We start from the raw sequence: 25,975 nt of genomic DNA on the forward strand, positions 1-25,975 counted from the left end.
TCTAACACACTACCATCTGTGGAGAATCCGCTTGAGATGTTTTATGAACAGGGAATCCTAATGCCATCCATCTCTAATCAAGCATATGACTGCAAAGACCGTCCAAAGATATTTCACCAAAGACAACTACAACATTGCATGGTTGTCCAAAGTGTCAAAATATTGCCAGTGCCAACACATGTATCATTGGGCGTAGTTGTATGTTCCTTACTACATAGGGTGATGTAGACGGGGCGAGGGCCTTAGACTAGACCTGTGTAATTTCCCAACTGGAGGAAATAGAGCAGAGCAGTGTTCCTCTGGCTGAGGGCTGGAGATTTATCACCACAACAGAGCAGAGCTGGGAAAAGCACAGTCTGGCTGTTCAGAAACTGCAGGAATGGAACCGTTCAAAACACAAGATGGGGAGGTAGAGGGAGAAAGGCACCGATTGGATTTGACTAGATTTTTTTCCCTAGTTGAGTTGTCAGGGCTATTGACATGCGAGTCCCTGGTGTCAATCTGGAGTTGGATTTTGTTGTTGGTTTTCTTTTTGAAGGGTTGGAGAAAAGGGCAGGCGTCTGATGTTAGTGTAGAGCTCTGTTATAGGCAGAGCAGCATGGTGTGAGGACCTGGTTCTTGAACAGAGCATCTCTGTTGGGCTGAGCTTAACATGTACATGTGTGAAGCACGGTTGCTGTTGCTTTCACTTGCATCCAACAGACACCTCACTCCAAATGTGACTGGTGTGTCACTCAATTAATCTGATTGCCCTGTGTGCTCTGGCAGGGCTCTCTCCTCCCCCTCTCACTGCCACTCTGTTGTCTGTCACTGTGTGTGTGTGTGTGTGCTACTTGCGGTATGGACTTCTCCCCGAGGGCTTTTTATCTCTCTCCTTCTCCCTCTCTCTCTCTTACCCTCTGGCCTTGCTCAGCTGCTCATGCCATCTGTGCGAACGCAAACAGAGAACAGAGGGGTAGAGAGAGTGCGAGGGTGGGGGAAGTTGAGGAAAAGGAGAAAATGGGAGGTTTGGCAGGGGAACGAAGGAAAGCACAGTAATGTATTTAGTTTTAGAGGATGAGTAAGAGATGAGAGCAGAGAGAAACGGGGGCTGTGTGGGGAGTGGTTCCAGGAAGCTGACAGTATAAAGACTGACTCTCTCCTCGAGAAAGGGGGGGAGCAGCAGATATGGGTATGGGGGAGAAGAGGGGCTGAGAGGAAGTGGAGAGGCCTTCTAGAGTCGTTCCAAGCTTTGCAGACTGTATCCCCTCCTGTTCCCATGCTCCTCAGACCAAGCCACTTTCTCTACCTCGGTGTTGCTTCACCGTGGAGCCAAGTCTCCTGTCCTGTCAGACTACTGACTCTCTACGTCTCCCTGTTATTAGGCCTCTGCTCCACACTTCATGTCTTAGCTCTCCACCCTGACGGCAAAGCATCTGTTTATGCTACTTCCCCAGTGCGACTGCCTGCTAGTCAGTTCTTATGGCATTGTTGACCTGCATGTCTTTTCCTTTACATCTCCTTGTGAGTGGTTTGGTTCACCACATCTGAGTGGCGTGTGGTTCCTTAGCTTTGCGGTCTTGTCTGATGAACTAGAGCATGTTGTAGAGAGAGCTCCTTCTGACTCTGTTTGTTAGGAGTGGAAGGGATTTTTGCGATTTCCCCTCGCTTCAGTTGAAGGATGGCTTGTCTTCCAAACTAGTGGGTCTGATGCTGCTTCTGTATGTAGACCTAGGATATAATACACTCCAGTGCATTCTCTGGCTTGTTAATGTTTAAAAACAAGATTTGCTAGCTCTGTTTTGCCTTTAGTTTGTACTTAGAACAGAATGTGTCTACATTTTTTTTTAATATAGTTGTCCCCTATCTCTTCCCCCCAGAATATATTGTCACACGTATAGTGTGTGTGTGTGAGTTCCCTCCAGGGTTGTTTAGCAATGAAGCTCTCTGCAGAATGGCACACCCTGTTCTGTCTGCTCCTAATCTGTTAGGATCATTGACCTTAAACATGTTTTCTCTACATTCAAAACAATATTTCGGCGTACGCTGTATGTGGGGTTTGTCTGTATATCTGTCTGTAGGAAAGTCTTTATCTGATCCCTCTGTGGCCTGTCTGCTGATATGAAGGCTTAGTGTCATGCATGTCCAGTCTTGTTACAGCCTGACGATACTATTCTCTTCTCTTTGCCAGATCAGACTCCACCATCGCCTGAGTGCAGTTACCATCTTCAGTCTCAAGCTCTCCAGCCCTCCTCTGTAGAGACGGACAGCCAGGACTGAAGGGAGATGAAACCGGATGGGGTTGCCACGGCAGCGATGGAGCCAATGGAAGCACTGGATGCCGATCCGGTAAACGAGTCAGTTGCGATGGGAGAGGAGCCTAACCAGGCTGCGCCGGCACCACAGACTGAGGGAGTTGGCCAGCAGGGAGAGATTGGGCAGGGTGAGCCTCAACCAGAGCCAGCCCAGGTGGCCCCCACCAAGATGGGGAACAGCAAGGCCACAGCAGACCCAAAAGCCAAGACCAAGGCCCCCGCTGCTAAGACGAAGCCTGGGACCACCACCACAATTAAGACCACGACCGGACCAGGGTCTCGACCCAACACCGCCCAGAGCCGACTGACCAATGGGGTTTCCAAGCCACATGCCAACGGAGTGGCCAAGAAGACCACCACTGGTGCCCCAGAGAAGACTACGCCCAAGAGGCCCGTAGGCACAGCCGTTGCCCCTACCACTAAGACCACCGCCAAGGTTGGTGAGAAGAAGCCAGCGGGCACCACCCGCCCTGCCTCGGCTCCTGCTGCCACCAACGGGGTGAAGGCCACCACAGGAACAGCAGCAAAGAAGACACCTGCCGCGCCAACTAATGGTGTCAAAGCCACCGCTGCTAAGAAGCCCACAGGTAGGCTAACATTTAGGACCAGTCATTTTCACTCACTGAAAGCTACGTGAAGCTTTGCATTTGTCATCAGTTGCCAATTGTCTTCTGTACACAGCAAATGTACATTTTCCCTGAGGCAAAGTATGACATTGTACTGTGAATGTTGGCATACAGCACATCCAGATTTATTCAGCTGAAGATGTATAACACGCTGGAATGACTGCAATAAATATAGAAATACATTGGCCTGGTTCCTCATGAAATAAATGTTATGACGTAAATCATTGGCTGCGTCTTTCAAGTGAAATAATCTTACTCATGTTGTATATCTATCTCTTTGTCCTTCCCTCTCTTCCTCACCTTCCCATATCTCATCTCCCCAGCTCCCCGGCCTGTCTCTGCAGCTACCACCAAGCCCAGCACTGCCGCTGCTCCCAAGCCTGATAGGCCCCCTGTTTCCAAGACAACCAGGTAGGCCAACCATTGGTGTAGAGCTCGTAGCCCCTCCCCTGGGGAGAGACTGTGAGTGTGTAGATAACAACATAGTAGGCAGTAATTGGTCCTCACTTCAAGCTTCCTCCAGGCAAAAGCTGATTATCTGTCTACCTAGCTGGGCAGCCTTTTGTTTGATGCTGACTTCAATTCACTGTGCAATACATGTGCAACTACAGCAGCAGTAATGAATTGTTCTAATAAATTCAGTGTAACGCTCCAGTTGCGACTGAGAAACCAGTTGCTTCATTTGGGAATGTTGCAGACTGAAAGGGACTGGTTAAAACACTCTGGAGGAACAGGCACAATGTCCCTACACAGAGAGGGGCTTTAAGAAGTCCTCGGAGGTAGGCCAGCAGTCACTCTGAGCCAGGTCTCGCAGCGCTGTTTTGGGTTTGCAAAATCGCATCCAGAGATTAGTCTGCACCCCTCAGAATAAATAATAACCAACTCCAGGAGACAGACCAGGCTGTTTTGGACCTCTGTTTGGCAGTGAGTAGAATCAGGTCAGATTAGGCCCAGACAGTACCTGAGTCACGCTGTGTGGCGTTCCAGCAGAGACACGCGTAACCCCAGGGAGCAACACCAGAGAGTCATGGGCTGTGGTGAGGTGGCTCAACAAGCCTTTTGTCTGTGAAGAGGGGGGATGACCAGGGATGTCCTAAGGTGTCTGGCTGTTCTTTGAATAGGCCCTCACTCCCCCTGCCCAACCCCCCTTTCCCCTTCTGTGTTGTTTGTGTACCAAGGGAACTGTGGTCTCTTACTTTCATAGTTCCTTACTTTTCATAGCTCCCCTTCCAACAATCTAACAGGATCTAGCGAGTGCATACCAGTCAACAAATAGCGATTTTAGCTGCTTTTTGTTTTTGCGAGTGCGACAATCTCTGGTGAAGTTAAACTATGAGGTAAGTGAGGAATTGAATCCATGCATTACGGAACACAACAGTGAACTTTGCGTTGTGCAGCATATGGCTGTGGGAGATGGCTTGGAGGCTGATGGGTGCAGTGAGCATTGTGTACCCTGCCAGCCTGCACTGGAGGGGTAACAGACTGTGACAGGGTCATAAATCTCTGCTGTAATTAGATTTAGCCCTTTCCCTTCCTGCTCCCTCTTTTTAATGCATGTCTGTATCAGATGAGTGTATGAGTGCAGAGTGGATACGTTCTGGGATATCAGACACCGCCTGCCTCCCTGCTCACTGAGACCGCTGACTCTCACACACAATACTCATTTTGTCCCTCAATTTATTAAAGTTCACTCTTTAGGAGATTTTGTTATCAGACAGAAAAGATTGGAACGCAAATATATAGCGTTTTTTTTACGATCCTACAGCTACAAATGGCCCAAATCTAATTTGACTGAATCACATCATTATGGCTGTGACAATTATAGAATAACCAGTAGGCTAAATGTCATGCAAATGGCCATGGTCGTCTTAATTGCAATTTTTATTTTTTATTTTTTATATATATATTTTTTTAAATGTTTTGAGCGTGTAATGCATTTTTGAAAATGTCCTACGAGATACTTAATGAATATGACACTGCTTTGGTGACACTCCCGTCTCACAAACAAATGGTTTTTAACTGAGACATATATTTGAAAGGTTTGGACATTGAAGTTTCTGCATATTATTATGATGCATCTACATGACCCTGCGTTCCATGGCAGCGATAATAGCTCCCCATGTGCAATGTTGACCAATAGCAATTCATAGCATTGTTTAAAATTCAGAAAATTCTATGTACAAGATTCCAAATTCTCATCATGAATGGATAAATGAAATGCTCAAAGGCATTAACATGGTGTCCATTTGAAAAGTCATAAATATTTGACCGCTTGGAACGTCTCTCCCAACCATGCTGTTTTGCTCGTAAAATGATTAAGCTACCAACTTTACCCAATTCATGTTAAAATAACAAACTGCTATTGGGTCAACTATAGGATACAAAACATTAGGAACACCTTTCCATGACATTGTCCAGGTGAAAGCTGTGGTCCCTTATTGAGGTCACCCGTCTCTTCCCTTTCAATCTGTGTAGATGAAAGGGAGGAGACAGGTTAAAGTTTTGTTCCTGGATATTGCTCCGAATTGTCGGTTACACAATTCCATAATAATTGTACCAGCTCTACGCATCATGGCTGTTTTGGTTCCGTTGACATTTAGCAAGTCTGTTCTGTTTGTCCTGAAACTGTTCTGCTTTTTGTTCTGTTTTAGTCTCACTCCTCTGACCCCCTCCAAACACTAGCTCCAGTCTGCTGGTGACACATCTCAGATGGATTCTGAAGTTCAACCTCAGACTTTGTCGGTGGCAGCTGAAAATATGTGTGTGAAATGAATAGCCTGCAGCAGCACACGATTTCTCAGTATTCCACCTCTCCTTTTACAGTAGCACTTAATACCTGTCACTACTTCCTGGTTGGTGGGTGTGGTAGAGGTGTGAACACTATTTGGCCGCGATGTGTGTTTGTGTGTGTGCCATTTGTTTTTGCTTTGCCAATTTAGCTGTGTGATGAGGTGTGCACACATTTGCTCAAGCCAACACTGTTGTAGGGCTGTTGGTACTCTCTGTGCATGTCTGCTGTTTGATACTGATTGCCTGTATAATGTTAGATCTACAGCTTGTGACAGGAAACCTCTGGGTCTGATTTAGTGTATGCTGAAAAAGAAGTCATTATGTGGTGTTGGACACAGTGGGTGGTGTGGGGGAAGGTATGTGTGTTTTGAGAATAGTTGAGATGACATCATGCAGTGCCTGTCATTGCTCATTGGGTGACGGTTTGCTTGCATGCGTATGCTAGTGTCGTATATGCTGTGCAGGCCTGTATTGCTGGGAGGCTGTGTATGTTAATCAGCACGCTGTATGTGTGCATGTAGTCCAACAACAAAATGGCGCCAATGATGTCATTTTTATTTATTTTATTTCAGATTTTATTTATTACTTCTGTTGATTTTGACTTGACTGTTATTGATGAATGTACTGCGTTGAGGAAGCTAGCACAAGCATTTCACTGCACCTTTCATACCTGCTGTATGCTGACAAATACAATGTTTGATGGTAGAGGTCGACCGATTCTGATTTTTCAACACCGATACCGATTATTGGAGGACCAAAAAAGCCGATACAGATTTAATCGGACAATTTTTTTGTATTTATTTTGTAATGGTGACAATTACAATAATACTGAATTAACACTCATTTTAACTTAATATAAAACATCAATAAAATCAATTTAGCCTCAAATAAATAATGAAACATGTTCAATTTGGTTTAAATAATGCAAAAACAAAGTGTTGGAGAAGAAAGTAATATGCAATATGTGCCATGTAAAAATGTGTGCCATGTAATAAAGCTAACATTTGAGTTCCTTGCTCAGAACATGATAATATATGAAAGTTGGTGGTTCCTTTTAACATGAGACTTCAATATTCCAAGGTAAGAGGTTTTAAGTTGTAGTTAATATAGTATTTATAGGACTATTTCTCTCTCTACCATTCGTATTTCATATACCTTTGACTATTGGATGCTCTTATAGGCACTATAGTATTGCCAGTGTAACAGTATAGCTTCCGTCCCTCTCCTGGCCCTTACCTGGGCTCGAACCAGGAACACATCGACCACAGCCACACTCGAAGCAGCGTTACCCATCGCTCCACAAAAGCCGCGGCCCTTGCAGCGCAAGGGGAATAACTATTCCAAATCTAAACGGGAGTGACCTTTGAAACAGTATTTGCGCGCACCCTGCTAACTAGCTAGCCATTTCACGTTGGTTACACCAGCCATTATGCTGATAGGCTTGAAGTCATAAACAGCGCTGTGTTTGCGAAGAGCTGCTGGCAAAACGCACGAAAGTGCTGTTTGATTGAATGATAACAGAGAAGTCTGACTGAGCAGCAGCAGGCTCATCAAATCATAGACTTAATTATAACATAATAACACACAGAAATACAAGCCTTTGGTCATTAATATGATTGAATCCGGAAACTATCATCTCGAAAACAAGACGTTTATTCTTTCAGTGAAATACGGAACCGTTCGGTATTTGATCTAACGGGTGGCGTCCTTAAGTCTAAATATTCTTGTTACATTGCACAGCCTTCAATGTTATGTCAGAATTACGTAAAATTCTGGCAAATTAGTTCGCAATGAGCCAGGCTGCCCAAACTGTTGAATATGTCCTGACTCTGTTGTGTGTAAAAGAAATTACACAATTTCACCTGGTTAATATTGCCTGCTAAACTGGATTAGTAGTTATAACTAGTGATTGTTTTTTATAAGACGAGTTTAATGCTAGCTAGAAATTTACCTTGGCTTCTACTTGCGTAACAGGCAGGCTCCTCGTGGAGTGCAATGGTTAGAGCGTTGGACTAGATAACTTTACGGTTGCAAGAATGGATCTCCTGAGCTGACAAGGTGAAAATCTGACGTTCTCCCCCTGAACAAGGCAGTTAACCCACCATTCCTAGGCCGTCATTGAAAATAATGTGTTCTTAACTAACTTGCCAAGTTAAATAAAGGTATATTTAAAAAAGGAAATCGGTGCCCAAAAATAACAATTTCTGATTGTTATGAAAACTTGAAATCGGCCCTAATTAATCGGACATTCCGATTAATCGGTCGACCTCTGGTATTTACCCAGTATGACAGGGAGTGTAGTATGTAGCTGAACATGTTGCACGTCATGGCTTCAGTGTAGTATGTAGCTGAACATGTTGCACGTCACGGCTTCAGTGTAGTATGTAGCTGAACATGTTGCACGTCATGGCTTCAGTGTAGTATGTAGCTGAACATGTTGCACGTCACGGCTTCAGTGTAGTATGTAGCTGAACATGTTGCACGTCACGGCTTCAGTGTAGTATGTAGCTGAACATGTTGCACGTCACGGCTTCAGTGTAGTATGTAGCTGAACATGTTGCACGTCACGGCTTCAGTGTAGTATGTAGCTGAACATGTTGCACGTCACGGCTTCAGTGTAGTATGTAGCTGAACATGTTGCACGTCATGGCTTCAGTAGAGTATGTTGCACGTCATGGCTTCAGTGGAGCTGAACATGTTGCACGTCACGGCTTCAGTGTAGTATGTAGCTGAACATGTTGCACGTCACGGCTTCAGTGTAGTATGTAGCTGAACATGTTGCACGTCACAGCTTCAGTAGAGTATGTAGCTGAACATGTTGCACGTCACAGCTTCAGTAGAGTATGTAGCTGAACATGTTGCAGCCTAAAGGGCTGGGGAGGATGGATGCTACACAGATGAATAAGTCATATGTCCCTGCTGAGCCTCGTCACTGCTAGGAGGGCATATGGAGATGAGTGAGCGCAGTGAGGGGGTGGGGGATCTAAATAGAACAGCAAAGGATGTGTGAGAGGGAGATGGACCCAATGCACATTATACAGGACCCCATGCACATTATACAGGACCCCATGCACACTATACAGGACCCCATGCACACTATACAGGACCCCATGCACACTATACAGGACCCCATAAACAGTGCATTGTTGGGCCTGCATTGAGTAAGCAGCGTCGGTGTTCTATGAATTTGGAGGAAGCCATGAAAGGCTAGGAGAAGAGGACAGGGGTGGTGGTTCTCTCCCTTGTCCTGCTGTACTAAACAGTAATGGAGCAGTAGGCTGCCAGTCGTGTACAATTTGAAGCAGGCCAGTTGTGCAGGCTGTAAATCTCCTCTCCTGCTGGGCTGAGGGTGTGGCAGGCAGACCACTCTGTGACGCCATGGTTTTATGGGAGGTGCAACAGCAGACCTAATCACCTAAAGTGTGTGTGTGTGAGCTCATGCTCTAGAAGTATGGCAGACGTGATGGATGTTGCAGAGGACTCTCTGGGAAGGCAGGGGTTCTATAGGCTCCTGCTTCACCACAGTCATACAGGGACCTGCATCGTCACCCACCCAGCAGGCTCTACCTGCTCTTTGTTCTCTCACTGGTTTCCTCTTTGTCCCTCTACTGCTAGGAGATGGAAACCATTTGACTGTTACTCGACACCTCAGCTCCATCTTCAGTAGGTTGACTGTCCTTTTGATATATTGTTATTTTTAAATGCTATTTCTCTCAAGCCGAACCAACTATAACTGGTTCATCAGGTTAAGGCGGCACCCTGTGTAATGTCTTCTCCTTTCGCTCAAAGCCCCTCTTGAGTGCTGCTGCGGCAGTATAAGGGTCTCTCTAGCTCCAAGGAAACTAACTACCTGGTGAATTTCTCTGGGAAATTGCAAGCAAAGGACTGATACCTTTTTGTTCCTGGGTTAGAGAGAGATTTATGTGGGGTTCCCATATCTCTGAAGCCCTGTGCGGATGTCCTGGAGGGAGTCTCCTCCTTTTAACCAGGGTAAAGTGTCCCTCCCAGTCTTTCTGCTGAACTAAAATGGCATCATCTCTAATATGCCAGCTGTCTCCCATGGGGGGAGGTCCGTCCCCATGGTAGCTGGCTCTCTGCTGTTAACTCTGCTGCAGGGGAGGCACTAGCCTTGCTTATGCATCTCATTGACTTAATCGTAGCCCCACTTTGATTTGCCACGCGAAGGCACACAACCTTATGTTAATCACCGCAACGCTCCACATCCGTAAAGTTCCAGAATCCGTAATGAAACTAAAATGTTACATTTTAAAAACCCCAGGCGACTTTGGTGGACTTTAATTGTCTCTGCGCTCATTTTTTAAGCTTCAGTGAATTTCTAGGCTTTATCCCTACATTTTCTTTAACCCCATTTTGTGATGATGTTCCCAATGGCAAGGCCGTTGGCAAGTTTGAGAAACAATGCACAGCAATTTTCCTTCATTGTGTGCAAGCTATTAAAATCTGATCAGGAGTCTAACATGATCAACGCTGCCTCAGTCATTTGGGTGACAGTGAACTTAATGAGAGAATAGGGGGAAAAAAATAGAAAAGCTTATAACAATTCAAGTATCATTGCACTGTAATGCCTCAGTGGAGCCTTTTCATTGTGCCTAACTGCCGAGAAGCATATATTCATTTTGTAACACATCCTGTCTGTCTTTTTATTATTGTTCGGCCATGCCCCATTATTCTATAACGGCCACACTGGCTCCTACAACAGCGACCGGACCGATTTGAGACGCGGCAGTGATAGAAGGTTAATGACGTGTAATCGGATGAGCGTTTTCTCGCTCCCTCTCTCCTACTGCCTTTGACGATGGCCCACTAATCTGCCTTGCTTCCCTACCTAAACGGAGTCATCTTGTCATTTTGGATTAGCCATATTCCTTTCGTCACACAGATTAAGATAAATACTCTGTCATCATCTCTCCTGCATTCTCTCTACCCTCTATTCAGTTCGTCCTGTAATTATTTTCTAATCTTTAATTCAATTTTTTTTCTGTTAGCACACACTTTTTACAAATCTCCTAAATTTAGGATTTTACCATGTTACTTTTCTTTTTAGTGTGTCCTCACTTACGTCTAGACCTGTCAGATTGATACCTGAGGAAACCACAGTGAATGTCACGTTCTGCTCGCTCGGAGTTAATCAGCTGAAGGGCCAGCCAATTAAAAAGCTCTTCTCCTGGACTAGGTTATCATGCATTCTATTAGAGGAAAGGGCCAGTTTTTGTGATGCAACTCTGGATAGAAACAATGGCCTTTTTGTACCATGACCTAGGCTGTTAATGCTTCATAAGAAGCCTTAGTCTAGACGTCACCACACCAAACAATATCATTAACATGAGCTTGTAATCCCTCTCATCGTTAGAGTAATAACAGGCAGTCTCTTGTTTTGGTACAACAGGGTCATCAGCTGCTTCCCTCCCTCTTCACCACTCTTCATTCTCTACCTATGACAACTCATACTGTACAGGGTCATCAGCTGCTTCCCTCCCTCTTCACCGCTCTTCATTCTCTACCTATGGATGACAACTCATACTGTACAGGGTCATCAGCTGCTTTCCCCCCTCTTCACCGCTCTTCATTCTCTACCTATGTATGACAACTCATACTGTACAGGGTCATCAGCTGCTTCCCTCCCTATTCACCACTCTTCATTCTCTACCTATGACAACTCATACTGTACAGGGTCATCAGCTGCTTCCCTCCCTCTTCACCGCTCTTCATTCTCTATCTATGACAACTCATACTGTACAGGGTCATCAGCTGCTTCCCTCCCTCTTCACCGCTCTTCATTCTCTACCTATGACAACTCATACTGTACAGGGTCATCAGCTGCTTTCCCCCCTCTTCACCGCTCTTCATTCTCTACCTATGTATGACAACTCATACTGTACAGGGTCATCAGCTGCTTCCCTCACTCTTCACCACTCTTCATTCTCTACCTATGACAACTCATACTGTACAGGGTCATCAGCTGCTTCCCTCACTCTTCACCACTCTTCATTCTCTACCTATGACAACTCATACTGTACAGGGTCATCAGCTGCTTCCCTCCCTCTTCACCGCTCTTCATTCTCTACCTATGACAACTCATACTGTACAGGGTCATCAGCTGCTTTCCCCTCTCTTCACCGCTCTTCATTCTCTACCTATGTATGACAACTCATACTGTACAGGGTCATCAGCTGCTTCCCTCCCTCTTCCCTCCATTCTCTTCAACTCATACTGTACAGGGTCTTCTTTCTCTACCTATTCTCTACCTATGTATGACAACTCATACTGTACAGGGTCATCAGCTGCTTCCCTCCCTCTTCACCGCTCTTCATTCTCTACCTATGACAACTCATACTGTACAGGGTCATCAGCTGCTTCCCTCACTCTTCACCGCTCTTCATTCTCTACCTATGACAACTCATACTGTACAGGGTCATCAGCTGCTTCCCCCTCTTCACCACTCTTCATTCTCTACCTATGTATGACAACTCATACTGTACAGGGTCATCAGCTGCTTCCCCTCCCTCTTCACCACTCTTCATTCTCTACCTATGTATGACAACTCATACTGTACAGGGTCATCAGCTGCTTCCCTCCCTCTTCACCGCTCTTCATTCTCTACCTATGTATGACAACTCATACTGTACAGGGTCATCAGCTGCTTCCCTCCCTCTTCACCGCTCTTCATTCTCTACCTATGACAACTCATACTGTACAGGGTCATCAGCTGCTTTCCCCCTCTTCACCGCTCTTCACTCTACCTATGCAACTCATACTCATCATCTCCCTACCTATTCTCTACCTATGACAACTCATACTGTACAGGGTCATCAGCTGCTTTCCCCCTCTTCACCGCTCTTCATTCTCTACCTATGTCATGACAACTCATATTCTCTACCTATGTACTCTACCTATGTATGAGGGTCATCAGCTGCTTTCCCCCTCTTCACCGCTCTTCATTCTCTACCTATGACAACTCATACTGGGTCATCAGGGTCATCAGCTGCTTCCCTTCCTCCCTCTTCACCGCTCTTCATTCTCTACCTATGACAACTCATACTGTACAGGGTCATCAGCTGCTTTCCCCCCTCTTCACCGCTCTTCATTCTCTACCTATGACAACTCATACTGTACAGGGTCATCAGCTGCTTCCCTCCCTCTTCACCACTCTTCATTCTCTACCTATGACAACTCATACTGTACAGGGTCATCAGCTGCTTCCCTCCCTCTTCACCACTCTTCATTCTCTACCTATGACAACTCATACTGTACAGGGTCATCAGCTGCTTTCCCTTCCCGCTCTCTTCACCGCTCTTCATTCTCTACCTATGACAACTCATACTGTACAGGGTCATCAGCTGCTTCCCTCCTCTTCACCGCTCTTCATTCTCTACCTATGTATGACAACTCATACTGTACAGGGTCATCAGCTGCTTTCCCCATACTGTACAGGGTCATCACTGCTTTCCCTCTTCACCGCTCTTCATTCTCTACCTATGACAACTCATACTGTACAGGGTCATCAGCTGCTTCCCTCCCTCTTCACCGCTCTTCATTCTCTACCTATGTATGACAACTCATACTGTACAGGGTCATCAGCTGCTTCCCCCCCCTCTTCACCACTCTTCATTCTCTACCTATGTATGACAACTCATACTGTACAGGGAAGGAAGCTGTGCATGGCTGTAATCCATTGCTAGTGTCCAGTGGACATCATGCCGTGGCTAGATGTTACCAGACACGCTGTGTGTTCAATTAGGCATATACTTGACAGGGTGTGCGTGGCACTCTGGGTTTCCTTATCGTGTAAAAACTGGCGGCGTTTGCACTTGTACAATGAAATATGCTTTTAACTCCATCCATAGTTCCAACAGGAATTTGAGCAAGTTATTTCTGTGCTCCGTCTGAATTAAAGATGAACATGACCCCAGCGATCTTCCCTCTCCCCGCCGCCGATGTTAACTCTGTTCTTTATTTAGAGGCGGTGGTGCAGTGTAGCGTAGGCTAACGAGATCTCACGACTGTGTCACTGCATGTCGGCGACTTTGCACTGGCCTGACGTGGAAGCTACTTGACCAGAGTGCACATTACCCTCATGTCAGGAGAGGTGGGCTGGATGTAGCAAGGAGGAGGATGGGGGTGGGCTTGGCAGTTGGGGGGGCTCCACTCTGTATGTGTGGTGTGACTCATCTCCCAGACTGCACTGCTTCAGATGCCTCAGGGTGTTGTGGTGATGTGGGGAGGGGGTTGCTGGGTTGACTGGGTGAGTTACTGTATTGGTGCCCTGTCGGGGCCAGCCACTTCAGGCATTGAAGAGATGTGGAGTGAATGGAAGTTGACTCCTCTTCGTCCTCTCATGTTCTTGTTGTGTTTTCTCCGTCGTCACTTGGTTTATGACCTCTCTGCGTTGTGTTTCTGAGGATGTCTAGTGTCTGGCAGGGCTGTAGAAGTGACTAACAGAATAACTTGTGAATACAGTCGACAGGGCCTCTTGCTCTGTGATTTATGGCCCAGGGGGGTTACCAGCATGTGGAACTCGAGGGACCAACGTTCGCTTGACGACGCAAAAGAGTCTGTTTAAACATTGGTGTTTGTCACTTTATTTGTATTTAAATATATAAGCCCTCGCAGTCATGTCTCCATTTCAATATTTTATCACCTCTACAGAAATACTGGTTCATGGTGTCTGGTAGATGACCCCCCTGGTTTGAAAGCCGTGCTCAGTGATTCTGACCCCACCGCTCTCCTGTTGTCCCTCAGGCCTGCCACTGGTGCTCCAGGATCTCGCCCTGCCTCTGCTGCAGCCAGGCCAGCCACAGCCAGCACAGCCAAGAGCTCCACATCCACAGCCAAGCCTGGCACCCCCACGGCTAAAACCACCTCCACCACTCCCAGACCAGCCTCTGCCAAAGCCGGCTCTACAACGCCCTCTGCTGGACGGATACCAACATCACAGCCCTCAAAAACCGCAACTCCCATCAAGAAAGGTAAGAGGGGACATCAGTTTTGGTTCAATTTCTTTTTTAATTACAAAGGTTTTAACTTTTTATTACTAGCATTACACTGTTAATTTTTCAAAATATATCTATATTTTCATCCAACCCTTGTCCTTTTCCTCTTCACAAACATCTACTTGTTATACTCTTCCTCCAGATGTTACCAAATCAGCCACCAAGAAGCCTGCAGCGGCTCCTCTCACTCGCACCTCACCAGCCAAGACCACCAAACCTGAGACTCCCAAATCAGCCTCTGCATCCAAGCCAGACTCCACCCCCAAGAAGCCGGCTGCCAGCTGCAAGGCCGCAGACACCAAGAAGACGCCAAGCAAGCCCACGCCTTCAAAGGATGTCAGTGCTGGCCCCAAGACCCCTAGTAGCAAGCCAGCAGGGAAGGCTTCCACCCCTAAGAAGACTGTGGGCAGCAACACCCCCATGGCAGTAAAGCGTGGCCCCAAACCCACGACGGCGGCAGAGCCCGCGACTAAAGAGGGTGAGACCCAGGACGCCGCTGTTGCTGCCACCATATCTGCAGCTGCCTTGGCTGCTGTGGTCTCCATGGCAACCTCGGAAGAAGCAGTGGTGGCTGTGGTCCCAGAGGAGAAGGAGACTGTTCCCCCTCAAGCCAGCCAGCCAGAGGAGGCCCCAGAGGCCTTTATCTCTCAGCTGTCAGCTCAGCTGGACCTGGAAGAGCCAGCAGACACCGTGTCTCCCCTGGGCACCACGGTCTTGTCTCCTCCATGCTCCCCCACCGGGCCCATGTCCCCGGTCAGGGAGCCCCAGAATGCCTCTGCTCTGCTGGACATGCACGTCCAGCCAGAACCCAGTTCCCAGAACCAGTCTGCCATGGATCCACAGAGCCCGGTCCAGGAGGAGGTGATATTCCAGGCAGACTGCTGGGCCCAGAACCAGTCTGCCATGGCTCCACAGAGCCCGGTCCAGGAGGAGATGATATTCCAGTCAGACTCCTGGGCCCAGAACCAGTCTGCCATGGCTCCACAGAGCCCGGTCCAGGAGGTGATATTCCAGTCAGACTCCTGGGCCCAGAACCAGTCTGCCATGGCTCCACAGAGCCCGGTCCAGGAGGAGGTGAAGGTCCAGCCAGATGAGCAGCAGGAGGACCTCCTCATGCCCTCTTCTTCAGCCCCTCCTGCATTCAGCATAATGTCTCAGCCCATGGATGAGTTCACCTCAGAGGTCCTGGTCTCTCCCTCTCAGGACCAGGAAGAGGCAGTGGAGAAGGCAGATGAGGAGATCAACGAAGATGATGATGATGAGGAGGAAGAGGAGAGGACAGTGGGCAAGCCGACATTACTGTTGGACATGAGTAGCTCTCAGCCCTCAGAGGAGACCAATCCTGCAGGCTTCGGTAGTGCCACCGGTTGGCATGGGGATGACGTCTTGTCAGGGATGGTTTCTGAGGATGTGAGCAGTATGAGCAGCCGCCTGCAGGGGGCGTCACAGATCAGTAGCACCCAGCATATGGGCCTGCTGCAAGATACCCAGAGCTCCGACGCCCTGGTAGACTCCAGCCTCAAGGGCTCCGATGGAGAAGGGGCCTTCATGGGCTCCCCCAATGTGGAGACCATGTCCAACGATGAGGAGGAAGATGAAGAGGAATATGAGGATAGGAAAGTGTGCAAGCCGACATCACTGTTTGACAAGTGTAGCTCTCAGCCCTCAGAGGAGGCCAAACCTGCAGGCTTCAGTGGTTCCACCGGTTGGCATGGGGATGACGTCTTGTCAGGGATGGACTCTGAGGATGTGAGCAGCCGCCTGCAGGGGTCATCAGAGATTAGCAGCACCCAGCATACGGGCCTGCTGCAGGGTACCCAGAGCTCCGACGCCCTGGTAGACTCCAGCCTCAAGGGCTCCGATGGAGAAGGGGCCTTCATGGGCTCCCCCAATGTGGAGACCCTGTCCAACGATGAGGAGGAAGATGAAGAGGAATATGAGGATAGGAAAGTGTGCAAGCCGACATCACTGTTTGACAAGTGTAGCTCTCAGCCCTCAGAGGAGGCCAAACCTGCAGGCTTCAGTGGTTCCACCGGTTGGCATGGGGATGACGTCTTGTCAGGGATGGACTCTGAGGATGTGAGCAGCCGCCTGCAGGGGTCATCAGAGATTAGCAGCACCCATCATAGGGGTCTGCTGCAGGGTGAGGAGATCAACGGAGATGATGATGAGGAGGAAGAGGAGAGGACAGTCCTGGTAGACTCCGGCCTCAAGGGCTCCGAGGGAGAAGGGGCCTTCATGGGCTCCCCCAATGTGGAGACTCTGTCCAACGATGAGGAGGAAGATGAAGGTGAAGAGGAATATGAGGATAGGAAAGTGTGCAAGCCGACATCACTGTTTGACATGAGTAGCTCTCAGCCCTCAGAGGAGGCCAAACCTGCAGGCTTCAGTGGTACCACCGGTTGGCATGGGGATGACCGTTTGTCAGGGATGGACTCTGGGGATGTGAGCAGCCGCCTGCAGGGGTCATCAGAGATTAGCAGCACCCAGCATATGGGCCTGCTGCAGGGTACCCAGAGCTCCGACGCCCTGGTAGACTCCGGCCTCAAGGGCTCTGAGGGAGAAGGGGCCTTCATGGGCTCCCCCAATGTGGAGACCCTGTCCAACGATGAGGAGCGAGTTGATGATATGGATGTGAGCTCAGAGCGGGCAGTGGACCACCAGAACGTGTGTCAGCAAGAGGATGAGGAGGATGATGATGTGGAGATGCCCAGCGAAGGGGTGACTGAGAGTGGACTGGAGAGCTGTGGGAATGCAGATGAGGATGACTACACAGAGGAGGACCGTTTGGATAACCTCAACCGTTCGACCGTCCCACTTTCCTCAGCCTGGGGTCAGACAAACCCCTTCACTGACCCCTGGGCCCAGACCCACCTCTCCTCCCCCCACACCGCCTCCAGCCCCCTGTCTGACCACGGGGCTGACGGCCCTGAGACGCCCACCCAGTCCTCTGCCCAGGCCTGGTTGGATCTCAGCGCCCCCTCTCTAATGCTCCATTCAGAGCGGCCCTCAGAGCCCCAGACTGCCCCCGAGGAGATGGAGAGCTCTTCCCCAGTGGAGCCCTCTGCCCCCCCAGGTCCCCCTGCTGTGGGCATGTCTCAGTCCAGCACCCTGAGTGGCACGGCCCTGGCAGTCCACAGCAGCAGTGAAACCAGCACTCCCGAGGAGCTCCGTGACTATGACAGCAGCTCCGGGGTGGAGTCACGCTCTGACAAGCAGCAGACTCCCGTGCCATCCAATGTGCAGCCTGACCTGGAGCAGGACTTGGGCATCCATCTGGAGCGAGGTGACGAGGAGGAGGAGGCTGAGACGCTCCCTGCTGACGAGGTCCTGGGAGCAGGCCCTCCTACTGCCCCTGCCTCTGCCCCCTCCTCTCCCTCCACCTCGGGAGACGAGGCCAGCGACACGGAGGGTGAGATGCAGATCAATGACCCAGATGTCCCCGTCACCATGGATGACAGCGCTGAGTTCGACGGTCCACCCTCCGCCCGTATCCTGCCTGCCCTGGAAGAGGATGAGGAGGTGGTGGAGGCGCCGGCCGGAGGAGAGGAGGAGGACGGGGGTGGCGGCACACCCCAGTCTGCCAACTCGGTGGCGTCTTACGGCTTCGACTGCACCATGTCCAACTCCAACGCCCACTCCACTGCCGAGAGCTGCGGTAAGAGTCCCGGCATCTTCTCCCTGGAGAACGAGGACCAGTTGCCCGAGGAGGCCAAGGACCCCTCTCTCATCAAGGAGCTGACCCTGCCAGCAGCGGCCGCCCAGTCAGAGGAGCTGCTGGGAGGCCCTGTAGACCTGCTGCCCCTGGGCCAGCCTGGGGACCAGCACCACTACATGCTGGGGGGGAAGATGGATGCTGACGACCTGGAGGACACCCTCTGCCTGGGGCCCCAGCATGCCGGGGAGGCCAGCGAGGGCCAGCCACCCTACTACTCTGCTATATGCGATAAGACTGATAGCTTTCTGGCAGGTAACGTATAAGTCCCTACCCCTGGAATGCACCTTCTCCCTCGCACCCCTCCCCCCCCTGTTGTTCTTAGTTTTTCTCTCCAGGTGGGTTAGAGATGGTTTAGAAAAACAAGCAAATGATGGTAGGAAACAAAAGGCAAGGGGAAAGAAAAAGACTGTAGATCAGTGAAGCCTCCCTCTTTCATACTACTATTATGGTTATGAATGTCTGGCACTACTTTATATGTACACTAGCTACCATTTTCTATTAGAATGTTCTTTTTAAGTAACACTGCGTACTCCGTAACCCCTGAGGGGGCATTGACTGTGACTGGTCCGTTGGGACAAAGCTCTTAAAAGAAAAGGAGTAAAAGGAGAATGGACTCTACCTACATGTGTATTTATCCTACTGTTTTTACCAAACAAATGTCAGTTTTTTTGTTTTTGTACTTGTTTATTTGGAACCTGGTCTGCCCTCCCCTATGTACACGCTCCATTTGATCCTGCACCGTAGAGATATCCTACCCTCTTTTTTTACAAGTTTGTCTTGTTTCCAACACCATTTTAGTATTGAATAAAGACTAGATATTTAACATGGCTTTCCTCCCCTTATAGTTTTGTGGAGGTCGGTATGGGAGTGTTCAATTTGAAGTTTGTCTAGTTTTAATTTGCCCTGCAGGAAGTTTGCCTCTCCCTGCATAGATTACCATGGCAAGTAAAGTTGTCATGTACGGTGTTTTTTTGAGGCATCTGTTTTAAGTGTTCATGCCTCTTAGTTGATCATTTGTGCTTCAGAACCAACTAACAACTATTTCTGGGGGGAAACCGTGCATTCCTCTGCATTTTAGAATGCTTTTCTCACTGAAACGCTTTTAGTGATATTGCATATTCCAACTTGCATGTACTAACATTGAAATTGTATCTGATTAAACCATTATACAGTAGGGATGTTCATAAATGAATGGTTCACGCTAAGTAGGTTTTTCAAAATTCCATTAAACATCATTGCAAGGCACGTTCCTGTTTCTTGTTATTTCCCATTAGCGTAGCATGTCTCAATTGTTGTCTAGGTCCGTTTTATGTATTTGAATGACATCACTGTCCTCACCATGGGAATCACTTTCCATCAGGAAGTGACGTTTTATCTGTGGAATGGTGTTGATGCGCAATGGAATTTTGGTTAGGAGGCAATCCACCTGGTGTCCCATACCCTGTTTTCCAGCATGTATACGTTTCTCTCTGACCTCCATGGATTCAATGCAGACCAACACCACATTTGTAAATGTCCTTGGTAGGTGGTAGTCCCCAAACAGACACCAGGGAAGACTCCTCCTCCTGGGTCCCTTTACTGTATGTCCTGAAGGTTTCACATCCTCTTCCTCTGCGACGAAGCTCAAACCTGCCTGTATCCTCCCGAATGCTCCACACACACACACACACACACACACACACACACACACACACACACACACTGGCATTACCCCACACCCACCTGAATGTGGTGGTTAAGAAGAAGCGGATGAGAGATCTGCCTGCTCCTGCTCAACCCAGACAAGGAAAGCCCTTGGATCCCTATGTTTGTCAGTCCTGAAATCAGAGCATCCCTTGTTCCTTCTCTCTGACCTTCACCATTGTGGTCTTCCTAAAAATAAATGCCCGATTTGGTGTTTTGCCCAGTAGGCCTATCATGAACATACAGGTGTCTCATGATGTTGCTTTGGGAACGCTCTGTTGCATGTATAGTACTGTACGTGTCTGTTGGGGCCAGGGCTGCCCTTGAGTAAGGCATGGTCAATGTTGAGGTGCATGTTTTTGGTAATTAGCCGAGCAGGTCCCAGGGGCATCCTTGTGTTGGCTGAGTTGATTTTTTAATTTTTTTTATGTGGGATAGAATACTTGTCAAAACAGTCAGGTGTATGTGGTGACACCACACATACGAAGAAACTATCTGGTTGGTCAAAAACTTTATCAGAGTAGTTTATATTTTAGTTCTTTAAGTTAAATGGTTCATCCTTTGTTCCCCATTTTCTTTGCCTAATCCCTGGCTTGTCAGGTCTTTCATGTTAATTCTCATGTTATCAAAATCTAGCCTTTATGTGGGGATATTTCGCTGGGACATTTTTAAATGTGTCAATTCATTTTTGGATTAATGGTAGTTAAATGCCAGACCATAGAGCCAAAGGAGATTAATTGCTCCTCGTCATGTGATCTTTATCCCATATTGGCTACATATTAGAGGTCAACCGATTATGATTTTTCAACACCAATAACGATTGGAGGACCAAAAACGCCGATACCGAGTAATCGGCCAATTTTATATTTTAAATGTATTTGTAATAATGACAATTACAACAATACTGAATTAACACTTATTTTAACTTAATATAATACATCAAAATGTATTTAGCCTCAAGTAGATAATGAAACATGTTCAATTTGGTTTAAATAATGCAAAAACAGTGTTGGAGAAAAACGTAAAAGTGCAATATGTGCTATGTAAGAAAGCGTTTCAGTTCCTTGCTCAGAACATGGGAACATATGAAAGCTGGTGGTTCCTTTTAATGATTCTTCAATATTCCCAGTTAAGGAGTTTTAGGTTGTAGTTATTATAGGACTATTTCCCTCTACCCTTTGTATTTCATTAACCTTTGACTATTGGATATTCTTATATGCACTTTAGTATTGCCAGTGTAACAGTAGAGCTTCCTTCCCTCCTCGCTCCTCCCTGGGCTCGAACCAGCAACAACGACAACAGCCACCACATCGAAGCAGCGTTACCCATGTAGAGCAAGGGAATCAACCACAGGCTCAGAGCGAGTGAAGTTTGAAACGCTATTAGAGCACGGCTAACCAGCTAGCCATTTCACTTCGGTCACATTAGCCTCATCTCGGGAGTTGATAGGTTTGAAGTCATAAACAGCGCAATGCTTGACGCACAACGAAGAGCTGCTGGCAAAACACACGAAAGTGCTGTTTGAATTAATGTTTACAAGCGTGCTTCTGCCTACCACCGCTCAGTCAGATACTTGTATGCTCAGTCAGATTATATGCAACACAGGACACGCTAGATAATATCTAGTAATATCATCAACCATGTGTAGATAACTAGTGATGATTGTTTTTTTATAAGATAAGTTTAATGCTAGCTAGCAACTTACCTTGGTTTACTGCATTTGCGTAACAGGCAGTCTCCTTGTTGAGTGCAACGAGAGAGAAGAGGCAGGTCGTTATTGCTTTGGACTAGTTAACTGTAATGTTGCAAGATTGGATCCCCCCGAGCTGACAAGTTGAAAATCTGTCTTTCTGCCCCTGAACGAGGCAGTTAACCCATCGTTCGTTCCTAGGCCGTCATTGAAAATAAGAATGTGTTCTTAACTGACTTGCCTAGTTAAATAAAGATTAAATAAAGGTGTAAAAAAAGTGTAAAATCCGATTGTTATGAAAACTTGAAATCAGCCCTAATTAATCGGCCATCTACTACATATAGTTGTTCTGAGTATCAGGCCAGCATCTTGAGGGCAAAGACTTAAGACAAAATGATTTCCAACAATGTTGCGCACCAATTTATTACATTGTATGAATGGGTTGCAAATTTATCTAAATTACCTAAACTCTGACGCAATTACATGAGATTTTAGTTCTGGGTTTCCGAGGATTTTTAGAACTGTCTGAAATGTCTTATCATATGAAATGTATAGACATGTACTGTAGTAGCTGTTGATAATTCCATGAAGTGTCTCCACAATTTAACAATTATAGTGAAACCTCGACATTGAGTTATCTTCATAACCTTTGTTCCAAATTATTTGAGAGCAAACTCTAGACCTCATTTGACTGTAATACTGTGTCTATATAGTAGATGGGTTATGTAATATGTATTAGATTAGGTCATAGATGTTGGCAAGTACTCCAATTAGACAGATGTCATGTTAATAATGAGTCATTGCATGTTCCAATAAGATAAGGGAGGATTTAGGATGAGTCCAGGATGCATGCCATCCTCCACTCGTTTTCCACTACTCAGTCGCTATTACCCTCGGGGACATTTGAAGCCAGACCACAAAGATTCGATGTGACGGTCTGATCAGTAAGAATTTGGTATGTCCTCCAACATCACAAATGTATACCCAAAAATAACAGAATACAAAGACTGTTATGTATTGGCTCATCTAAGTATTATAACAAACCTAACATAATAGTAAACTGTGGTCAAACTTAATTTATTTGTCCTTTTTCAACTGATCGAGACAGAGGTTTTTGTTGACTTTATTCCTTTGTGTAAAGACGTCAATCCCTCAGCACTTCCCTCGTTTTGCTTAGCGTCTTCCCTTCACTCCTTTTGATTCTTCTCCTTGAATCCTCTGGCCCTGGATTCTGTCCTACCCCTCCTTTTTGGTGCATGCGTCTCTAACGCACATCCCAAGTTATCTTGACTGTCTAGCAGGAGGGCCCAATAGTGACAAAGCGGAGACCGAGGAGTCCCACCAGTCACAACAGAAGCAGAGCGGGCCACCCGTGGGCCTACTGGAGGAGAAGAATTGGGATGCGCCAACCATGGGCCTACGGGGGGATGAGCCAACCATGGGCCTACAGGAAGAGGACCACATCCAGCTTCCTCATCTCATAGTGAACGCCCACTACCTCGCAGAGCAGCAGTGCAACAGGAGACCCACCGACACCACCTCCAGGTCCTTCCAGTCTGCAGCTGTAGGCAACGGTCAGCTGTGCAGACTGGAGCAGCACCAGAAGCACCTGAGAGAGCAGGAGAGGCAGAAGAGGCAGTGGCTGGAGGAGGAGTGTCTGAGGCAGGAGCAGCAGATGCGGCTGGAGAGGCAGCGTCGGGAGCTCCTCCAGCTCCAACTCCAGCAGCAGCAGCAGGAGCACAGACACCGCCGCCAGGTGCTGCAGTGGCAGCTAGAGCTGGAGCAACAACTCAAACAACAGCTCAGACAGCAGCAGAAACAACAACAGCAGCAGCAGTTGAGGAGTCCGTCTGCAGTCATGCTCTCCCCATCCTCTGGGCTATGCACCATCTATGAGGCCATGGAAACCAGCGAGGACGAGAGTGAGGAAAGGGAGCAGAACAGAGAGAGGGAAACAAGGATGCAGCAGGAGAAGTGGACATCCAAGCAGACTTGGCCAGACTCACGCCAGCAGGGGCCGCGTCCCATTCCTCCAACGGATCTGGACTGGAGCAAGAAGGTGGACATCGTCCAGCAGCTCATCAACCAAACCCTGCTGATGTCTGGAGACAGGGGCTGCCCCCCTCTGTTCTTGCTGCCTATGGGCAGCGGGGGCACCCTGAGCCCCCTGGAGAGCAGCATGTGGCCCAACCTGCTGTCCCCACTCAGTTCCCCCTCTGCCACTGTCACCTCTGTCAGCAGCTACTCCCCAGACAGCCAGGGCAGCTCCCCCCAGGGAGACTGGACCGTGGTGGAGCTGGAGACACAGCACTGAAAGCCAGGGAAGGAGGACGACACACCACTCATCACTGTCATATCTATGCACTGCATACTGTATTCACACGACACAAGTTGGCACTACATCTCCACACTACAAATTCATGACATGGGCCAAAATAACAGCGAGGTACACTGTACACTGATCAAACCACACCATCTTACAAAAAGAGCATGCTATACATTCTAACTTCATATCTACATAGAAATCCACATTCACTGTATTGTCAAACTAGTCTTCAGAGTATGGTATATATTATTACTCATCAGTGGAGAACTAAGAATGGCACATCCCCCATTGGTACTGCAACTAATATACTTTAATAATACACATAGGTATACTATAATATATATGAGAGAGAGAGATAAAATACTATGTGTATTGCTTTGAACCAAAATCCAAATTTGATGAACTGTACAGTATGAACCTTATTCTGAGCGATGGTTATGAGCGACTTGTTGATTCATTTAAATGTTACAGGTAAATGGGACTAGATTAGATTTGGTTGTGTTAAATTATCATCAGCTTCAAATCCTCAGAGAAGCTGTTTTGTTTGTGGAGAAAATACTGCTGCTAGCTATGGTCTGGACCAAATTGACTGCTTTGAATTGACACAATCCTTTGTCTGTAGAAGAACACCCTTTTAAGGAGAGCGCAATGTCTCAAAATAATTGGGCTGTCAATCACACATGAAAAGAGGGAGGGTGAGAGAAGGAAGTCCTTGTTCTGCTCTGCCTTTCACACAGTAGTGATGGTGGGGGGTCTCACCCTGCATTCCAAAGCTATTACCTCATTTCTTGGGCCGGCCTTTATTCAATGGGTTTCCCGAGGTTACAAATGATGTCATAATAGGAGAGAAACAGAAGTCTGAGACAGCGACACTACCACACAGAGAGAGCACAACACTCAGAGCACTGATAAAAATGTAACTAACTGTTCAGAGAATTACATCAACATACATTGCCATTTATTAAACGCCCCAAGAGAGGGAGTTATTTGCAGTAGTGACGAGGCAATGTTGTGAGATGGGAAACTGGATATGAAGTGTTGGAAGGACTTTAACATTGTACTAAAGAAGTGCTGTGTATGACAAATGCCATAATGGCTCAAATGAGGGGGAAACTAGGTTCCTGAAGCCTCAAACAAAGCCTCAAATGTATGCTACATTTGTCAAATGAATATCCTTCATCTATCTCCATGTAAACAGTTGATTTATCAACAAATTGATTTAAACTATGAGCCACTGGTGTCTGTTTTGGAGTTCTGAATATGTAGCCATTTTGATTCCTGCTTGTACCTCCTTGGTGGCAGGTCTACTATAGTATGTCATGTATGTACATCCTACTTGGGAAGGCTGCACAATGGCTGGGTAGGGTGTCAGTTGGGATGTCAAATTTAAAGCAATTTTTATATAATTCTACTGTTATGTGCAATCAGAAATGTATGGTGAATTGTGCAATATTAGTAATATCAGTTGCACATAATTTAGTTTAGACTTAATGAGAATTTTCGTTTATTTATGCAAATTCGTTCTAATTGTATCATCTATACAGGTATATGTAGTGTCCATTAATTTTTTATTTGCATTAATTATTAAAGGCTAGTATACTGTGTCTTCTTTTAGTTCCGTTTGTAAATAGAGGTAGATGAACACTGCCACCTAATGGTTGAGTTAGACTACTGTAAACAAATACTGTAACCCCATGTAATCTGTCTTCTATCCATTATCAGTACAGTGGGATATAAAATGTTAGTATTGTGCAAGCACATCTATGAAAATATTTTGACAGGTAGGCTAATATTTTTAAACGTATATATGTATGTATCCACATGGTGATATTATAAA

General features: G+C 47.1%; 1 protein-coding gene across 4 annotated transcripts in view; it reads left to right on the top strand.

The window, feature by feature from the left end:
* The window catches only part of LOC124015501 (mucin-17-like), a 33,453-nt gene extending 13,769 nt beyond the window's left edge, over nucleotides 1-19,684 (top strand). For 2 of the 4 annotated variants that reach the window (XM_046330738.1, XM_046330740.1), the window contains 4 exons: nucleotides 2,171-2,881; nucleotides 3,244-3,331; nucleotides 14,471-14,697; nucleotides 14,864-19,684. In XM_046330738.1, the coding sequence (XP_046186694.1) occupies nucleotides 2,266-2,881; nucleotides 3,244-3,331; nucleotides 14,471-14,697; nucleotides 14,864-18,702 (4,770 nt within the window). In that variant the 5' untranslated portion in view covers nucleotides 2,171-2,265 and the 3' untranslated portion in view covers nucleotides 18,703-19,684. The remainder of the gene's footprint in view (nucleotides 1-2,170; nucleotides 2,882-3,243; nucleotides 3,332-14,470; nucleotides 14,698-14,863) is intronic. The other 2 variants (XM_046330741.1, XM_046330739.1) reach the window with 2 other exon arrangements.
* Nucleotides 19,685-25,975: the final 6,291 nt, after the last annotated feature.

The sequence above is a fragment of the Oncorhynchus gorbuscha genome, linkage group LG26 (genome assembly GCF_021184085.1).
Source record: "Oncorhynchus gorbuscha isolate QuinsamMale2020 ecotype Even-year linkage group LG26, OgorEven_v1.0, whole genome shotgun sequence".
NCBI lineage: Eukaryota > Metazoa > Chordata > Actinopteri > Salmoniformes > Salmonidae > Oncorhynchus > Oncorhynchus gorbuscha.